Below are 8,078 nucleotides of genomic sequence, written 5' to 3' on the forward strand. Positions count from 1 at the left end.
GCTAGTACTTTCAAATAACGATCAAATGGGTCCCTCTTATCCTCTCCTCATGTCAACGTAAGCTAATTTTAAAGATGAATCGGCTTAGGATCTTTTTGAGTAACACTTGCTCAATTTGAACAAGATTGTGTGCCATCCACAAAATTATGATGACTATCGCAGGGAACAAAAACCAGACTTGATAACTGATGATAATGACTGTATATATATATATATATATATATATGGCCAAGCAAACAGTTTGAGTTCAAATCTTCAAGATCTTGATATATTTAAGTTGTCCATAGTCTAGAAATACCCATATAATTGATTAGGTAATATACATCTTTGACCCAAAAAAATCAATAAGATATATGATCGTTCATCAGCACCTAACCTTCTCCAATTAAACGATTGACCAGATGGCGCATATATATATATATATATATATAAACGCTGCCGTGCTGAACATTACAAAAGTGATTCAGCACATAATCATTGATCACTTCCGCCATATGCCGCATTCCAGATGATTCAGACTTTGCTTAAGATGCACGTGCTATAAATCTATTCCAATTAGCAAATCATCATGCTTGGTAATGGACATTATAATGTTTTCTAGAATAAGAGTAATTGGAAAAATGAGAAGTGACAGGAAAACATAAATAAAATATACATATACACTTATTAGGAATTTTAACAGAAATATATATCGTCAAAATTAATTAAGTGTACTCACCATATGTTTTAGGACATGCATGCATCGGATAATACTTCGACATACTTGGAAGAATTATTGTAACAATATAAATATATATGTTAATTAATTATATGGAAGCGTGAATTGCTGGATAAAGAGAGCAATTTATTGGTGTTATAGATGATAATATAATTAATAAGGGATTGCCAACTTTCACCCAGCTGATTTGAAATAATGACAAGAACTAAAGAGAGATATATACAGAGTGTTACTCATTTATTAAGATATATAGGTGTTGAATAAATTTATGTGGTTTGTGTTTCAGGTGTCACACCTGACCAATTCCTGTGAATGACTATCACATTGTTGAATATGAAGATAAGTTCAATGTCACATCAAATGAAATGATACTGATTACGTTACGATACTTTGAGATTTTTGGAATAAATATAAAGAATATTTTTATGTTTTTTTTTAAATTTACAATAAAATCTATTAACATGTAGGGAACCAGAATTGCATTCCAAAGTTTTAGGGTCATTATCTGTAAACTGTCGATGGATCAGCATTAAACTTGTACAAATTTTAGCATTAATACATGAGTTTCTTTGTTTGTTTGCTTAGTTAAGGGAAATGGACCGACCATAAGGATTCGGAAACATCAACTTGAAGAATGAATCACACATATAGGGAAATGAATGAAACCCACAGCCCTGCCACATCCAAACAATTGTTGACATATATTTGAGTTTCCATTTTAAGCATTTTAAAATCATATCCTATGCATGATTAGTTCAGTATTCCTAGCTAGCAGCCTAGCAATTAACCTTGCATCTAGATTGCATGGAAGGCTTAAGTTTGGATGCATTCATAATTTACTATATATGGAAATTAAATCCCTTGAAATTCCATATCATTGTGTTAAAAGAAAATTAAGGGATTGAATGTATGTAAAGCATTCAGAATTCAGCAATGGTTCTCTCATATTGCTTCTGAAACCAAAACTGTTAAGTTTAGGCGAAGAAGTGAGAATGGGAAAACAACACTCCAATGATTAAATGTGAGGTTGAGTGACCCAAAGGTTCTCCTGCCCAAAAGTGGTTATGCTTGTTTCATTTAACAACCAAAGTTCACTTTGGTCAAGTCCTCCAAAAACTTCATGTCAGTATGCACGTTGCCTTCACCTGCGCTATACAATTTGACTGCATGTTTCAGTATACAAGGGTCTCTGCTGCAGTAGAAGTTTCAAGGAAATTTCAGAGAGTGTACAATGCCCCCACCCTGACGTCGTTCAAAAGGTGGTGGTTAGGGGAAGTTTAGACAATTTAACTACTCATGATGAGTTACCAGTATTATCAATATCATTATTAATATTTTAGTTGGAATACTTAAAATACATAAAAGAGGCCAAAAATGCTATATGTTCTTAGACTATATATATTATTTATTCTTCGTACAGGGAGGGATTTTAGGAACATTTTTTCCTAGTTAGTGAAACGGAAATCCAAATGTGTTGTTCACAGAGGGTGTAGAATAAGATACAGAAACTCAAATGTAAAAGTAACATTTTTGTGAAAGAGTCATCAAAAAGTGAATTTATATTCAGGCTAGCTCAAGCCTAAAACTCTAGAGAAAAACAGCAAAAGAAACAAACTTGAACTAAACTGAAAAGGACATGAATGACGTGTGCATGACGTAGAAACAACAATGTGTGTCTATACATGCTATAAAGTAGACCACTAATTAGCAGAAAAAAAGTGGATCATCATTCGCAGGCGGGATTAACATTAACTACTGATATGAATATTAATAATGAGGGGTAATACCCTGTATCGATTAATTAACCATGAAGAAGGCTCAATGTCAATGCCCAACATGGTTACGCTGTTGCCTTCTTAATTTGACTGTTGAATGGTCAAACATATTGTGGCCAGAACTAGAAGCCCTCCATTTCTCTAACCCAAACTCGTCCTTATAAATCCCAAACCCAAACCCAAACCTCCACCATATCACAGATTCAAAAGCAAGAACCCCAAAATGACAACTTCAACTCTTGTATTATTATTAGTTTCAACATTCCTGGCAGCATTTCTTCATCCTTCTTCTTCATGGGCAGCTTCTGATTCTAACCTTCAGGCATTCATTCAGTGCCTCGACAGCCATTCCGACCCTTCTTTTCCGGCCTCGCCGGCCGTCTACACTCCCAACAACTCTTCCTATTCTTCTGTTCTTCAGGCTTACATTCGAAACCTCAGGTTCAACGAATCTTTCACCCCGAAACCAGTGCTCATTCTCACTGCATTGCACGAGTCCCACATCCAGGCCTCCATTATTTGCGGCAAAGCTCATGGCCTCCAGATGAAGATCCGAAGTGGCGGCCATGATTACGAAGGAATCTCGTATTGGTCTGAGGTTTCCTTCTTTATTCTTGACCTGTTTAACTTTAGATCCATCAATGTCAGTATAGAAGACGAGACCGCTTGGGTTCAAGTTGGTGCAACTCTTGGCGAAGTCTACTACCGAATCGCCGAGAAAAGCAAAACCCATGGCTTCCCCGCCGGAGTTTGCCCGACAGTTGGCGTTGGCGGCCACATTAGCGGCGGTGGATATGGTAATGATGTTGTTAAAGATTAGAACGTTTTGAGTTAATTAGGTTTATTTTTATATCTATTTAGGGGTTGTTAATGAAAAATTAGAAAAATTGATTAAATACCAACATTTTTATTACTAACTTAGAGATTTAGAAAATATATATTTTAAAAAACTTTTCTTAAATCATCTCCTTTTCTTTGACATTTAAGAATTGAAAAACATAAAAAGAAGTCATCTAAATTCTTTAGAAATGAATGCTTTCTAAAATTTAAAAAGCTATCATCTATATATAAACACATATACGAAAGAGCAAAAGCTTAATTTACCCGAACTTTTGATTTTTTTTTCTTACATTGATTCGGTTTGATTAATTTTTTTCAAAAGTTTAGTTTTTATTTTTGATTTTCGGTTCGATATTTTAGTTGAAAGAACCGAACCAAACAAACTTTAAAACGATATTGTTTTGATATTTATAAAACGACTTTGTTTTATTCCGTTTTGTGTGTTTTATATTGGTTATTTTTGATTTTTTTGTATTTTTTTGGTTTAATTGATTCAATTCACTTTATACGATTTAATTAGTTTCAATTTTTTCAGTTATCTATTAATTCAATTTTTTGGATTAATCAGTTAATTTGTTTCTATTTTGCATCTCGAATCAATTTAGTTAGTTAAGGAATTTCGATCGATTCTGTCACAAGCTGCACAGGCACACACAACACTTCAAAGTTGATATAAATAAATAGTATAATCATTTTAGGGCAGTGTTAAATGAACAACATATTTTTTATATCCCAATTTTAGAAAAATTAAAAATGTTGAATGAAAAACACACTATTTAGCTGTACTCTTCATTTCATTCAGTTTTGATTCTGACATTTTTATTTTCACAGGTAATATGATGAGGAAATACGGTCTCACGGTCGATAACGTTGTCGACGCACAAATAATCGACGTCAATGGCAGGCTTTTGGACCGAGAGGCCATGGGTGAGGACTTGTTCTGGGCCATCACCGGCGGCGGAGGATCCAGCTACGGAGTCGTTCTCGCCTACAAAATCAAACTGGTGGCTGTCCCCGAAACAGTGACTGTCTTCCGAGTCGAACGAACCCTAGACCAAAACGCCACCGACCTCGTTTATCGCTGGACGGAAGTGGCCGACAAGTTGGACCAAGATCTCTTCATCAGACTGATAATAGACGTCGTCAACAGCAGCACGACCGGGGAAAAGACGATCCGGGCGTCGTTCTTCACCTTGTTCCTGGGAGATTCCGAGAGGCTCCTCTCTGTAATGAACCAGAGCTTCCCCGAACTGAGTTTGAAAAAATCAGATTGCACTGAAATGAGCTGGGTCGAATCGGTTCTCTACTATACCAGCTTCCCCACCGGAACGCCGGTGAACGTTCTACTAAGCAGAACTCCCCAAGTTCTCACCCATCTGAAGAGGAAATCGGACTACTTGACCAAACCAATTCCAAAAGAAGGTCTGGAATTCATATGGAAGAAGATGATCGAGCTGGAACGACCGGTGCTAACGTTCAACCCCTACGGCGGGAAGATGGCGGAGATCTCGGCGTCGGCGAAGCCGTTTCCCCACCGCGCCGGAAACATCTGCAAAATCCAGTACGCCGCGAACTGGGACGAAGATGGCAAAGAGGAGGCAAACTACTACGTGAATCTGACGAGGAAGCTACACGAATATATGACTCCATTTGTGTCCAAGTTTCCGAGACAAGCTTTCTGGAATTACAGAGATCTTGACTTGGGGATCAACCACAACGGCCGGAAAAGCTTCGCCGAAGCGGCTGGTTATGGGATTAAGTATTTCATGGGGAATTACATGAGGTTGGTGCAGATAAAGACGAAGGTGGATCCTGATAATTTCTTCAGAAACGAGCAGAGTATTCCAGTCGCTCCACATGCAAGGAAATAATTAAGATGAAGGCTTTATAGCATTATTATAGAACAAGCTTCTTCAATTTGTGTACTACCTATATATATATATATATTGTTTCCTCTCGATACTGTACGAAGATAGAAAATATATTGTATTTTTAGTTTACAAGGATTGTAAAATTAGTAAAGAATAAATGGAAGAAAATAAAAGCATTGTTCTACTTTTACTTGTGTTACGATGAAAATGGCGTTCTTATACGTAATTCTTACTTGTGTTATCCATCCATTTAATAATAATTTTTTTACTTGTAACGTTATGCATAAAAGAAACTTAATTACTTGTAATGTTATGTATATAAGAAAATTTATGAAAAACCTATATACTATAATTGCTTCTCTAATATCAGTGTTTTGATATATAATCGAAGTGTCAAAAGAGACTAATCCCGGAAAAATATTCTTTTTGTTGGTTCTTTTAAAAAATATTAACAAATCCAAAGTATATATATAGTTTGTTAACTGCATTAAAACGTGCTGTTACGTACCTGTTAAACAGTAAACTTGTAATTTAATTAGTCTTAGCACACAGCTTTAATAATGCAATTAATTAAAACATGCCGGTTAATAATGTAATTAAAAACGTAAAATCAACGTAGTTACTGTATCAATTTGATGCTCTCCTATAATTAGTAGTAAAGAGAAGCTCGGATCCCTACAACAACATCAAGCCTTCCATCATGAAGATTCCTCACTATCAGTTGCTGCTTCTGGTTTCAATAATGCTTCCGTTTCCATTCCTTCAGGCGGCATCAAAATCCACTTAGAAAATTATAACTACAAGAAAAATAAGTTTTAGTGACGGAATATCCCTTGCTAAATTTAGCAATGGAAAACCTATCACTAAATTTAGCTACGGATTTAGTGACGGAATTCCCACCACTAAAAAGGAAAAAATAAGAAAAATTTTAAATTTAAATTTCTTCAGTCGCTCTCACTCTCATTCCCAAGCTCTTGAAGTCGTAACCATCACGAGTCCGCCCCCATTCTCTCCATCGACACTGTTAAAGCCTCCACCAGCTACTTCAGTCGAGGCGACCACTGTCATTTCAAAGAGGCTCTTCCAAATCTCTATTCTCAAGTTCTACCAAAGGCGAAAAATCAGTAAATCCAAGGTCAGAGCAAGTGAGTAATTCTTTTCTCTTTTCTTTTACTTAATTGAACTTTACCAATCTCGCCGATTTCATGCATTGATGGATTTTTTATTTTTATGATTTGAAACTCATGTGATTATTGCGGGTTCTTGCATTGTGATGCCTCTGCATTTAATTTTTATGTGCGTGTCCGATTGATTTTGTTGCCAAAAATTGAGGTGTTGAACTTCATTTGCTGGGTATTTCTTTTAGCCTGAGACTTTCAAGTCTCGGCTTGGTGGTTCTCTTTTGAGGATGTGCTATTGATTTTGGGTAAATAAGTTTGGTGTGTAGCTGTGGTGATTTGAGACATGTTTGTGCTTTGATTTTTTTGGTAAAAAAAAGCTAAGTTTTGCCTCATTGGTGTTTGGGTACTTAGAGATAATTTTGTGATGAAGATTTTCTGCAGGTATGGGTTAACAATGAGGTTTGGCAACACTGCCATGACCTTGACAAACAATGGCCGTTATTAGTTTGATTCATTATACTCTGTACATTTTTGGAAAATTACAAATTAATTAGTCTATTGATTGATTAGGGAAATGTGATTAGTGGATGGATTATTCTTCGTCTTATGCAATCAGATGGCTTTGACTTGTCATTAGTTTAGACCATGGTTTAATATTCTCCTTCAAAGTCTCAGAATATAACTTGCATTAGCAGCATTACCAAATTAATTGGCGTACTGTATGAACATCATAAGCCATTAACATATTCATAATAAGCATAACTGAATATGTTTTAACTCTAGTTGATCTGACAGCGAAATGCTGATCTGTGATCTGGTTCCCTCTTTGGTTTGGTGAGCAATTTCAGATTATGTGTTTAATGATGGATAAAATAATGCTAGATCGTTGGTAAAACACTTAATTGCTTACAGTATTTGGTAGCTGTCCAGCTCACTCATGTACATGCACTCACACATACATGCTAGCATTCTTACTTGAACTTGTTTTGTTGAAAAGAAAAGGTGAAAGCTTGTAATGTTAGGAAGGTTAACCAGACTATTGAAGTTAATAAAATGTAATAGTTGTGATGATATATGGTATCTCTGGTTTAATTACTAGCGATGCTAATTTATTGTGTAATTTTTTATGAGCTGTTGGCTGCTTTCACTGCACCACATTGGATAACTGTTCCTTTTTCACCTACAGGTAGTGTTGTGTTGGAATATAGTCACGCATACAACCGCCACCATAAGCTTTAATCCCACTATGTTGGGAACATATTCACATTTCTTTTATATATATATATATTTATACTTATTGCTAGATAGGAGTTCAACCCTTGTGTTCCAGTCTTTTCTTTTCTGTGGTTTTATTGTAAATTAGACATTTAATCTAGTAGCTTTTGGAGGCCAACATGCATCTGGGGCTGGGTTGAGCAATTACATTGTTTTTATTTGGCAAGATTAATCCTCTTACTATTTTGTATCATATTGGCAAGCAGTTCACTTAATTTTCTATTTTCTTTTTTTGTTCGAGATGATTTTGGGCTCCCCTTGTTAGATTAAGTGAAAAAGCAAAGGAAAAGTTGTAGCTTATTTAATTAACTTCTCCTAGTGTAGTTAACTAGTTAGTCTTTGAGGATTGTGGGTTATTTCCTCTGTTTGTCTGCCTACATGTTCGTCTCTATAACATGAGAGTCTGACATTGGCCTTCAAATTTAACTATCCTTTCATTTCTTTTCTGACTTTCACTAAAGTTATACTCACGAGTGCG

General features: G+C 35.6%; 1 protein-coding gene across 1 annotated transcript; it reads left to right on the top strand.

The window, feature by feature from the left end:
- The first annotated feature begins 2,666 nt into the window (after positions 1-2,666).
- Positions 2,667-5,388, top strand: LOC127808825 (berberine bridge enzyme-like 8). Its single transcript, XM_052347475.1, has 2 exons — positions 2,667-3,290; positions 4,165-5,388. Exons 1-2 carry the CDS (start codon positions 2,717-2,719, stop codon positions 5,202-5,204), a joined length of 1,614 nt encoding a protein of 537 aa, XP_052203435.1. The 5' UTR covers positions 2,667-2,716; the 3' UTR covers positions 5,205-5,388.
- The last annotated feature ends 2,690 nt before the right edge of the window (positions 5,389-8,078 follow it).

Source organism: Diospyros lotus, chromosome 8 (assembly GCF_014633365.1).
Source record: "Diospyros lotus cultivar Yz01 chromosome 8, ASM1463336v1, whole genome shotgun sequence".
Classification (NCBI taxonomy): domain Eukaryota; kingdom Viridiplantae; phylum Streptophyta; class Magnoliopsida; order Ericales; family Ebenaceae; genus Diospyros; species Diospyros lotus.

Bases quoted from the DNA above. Each gene is read 5' to 3' on its own strand.
- LOC127808825 (XM_052347475.1), top strand. From the start codon at position 2,717: ATGACAACTTCAACTCTTGTATTATTATTAGTTTCAACATTCCTGGCA. The intron at 3,291-4,164 runs GTAATGATGTTG...TTATTTTCACAG, and splicing joins CATTAGCGGCGGTGGATATG to GTAATATGATGAGGAAATAC.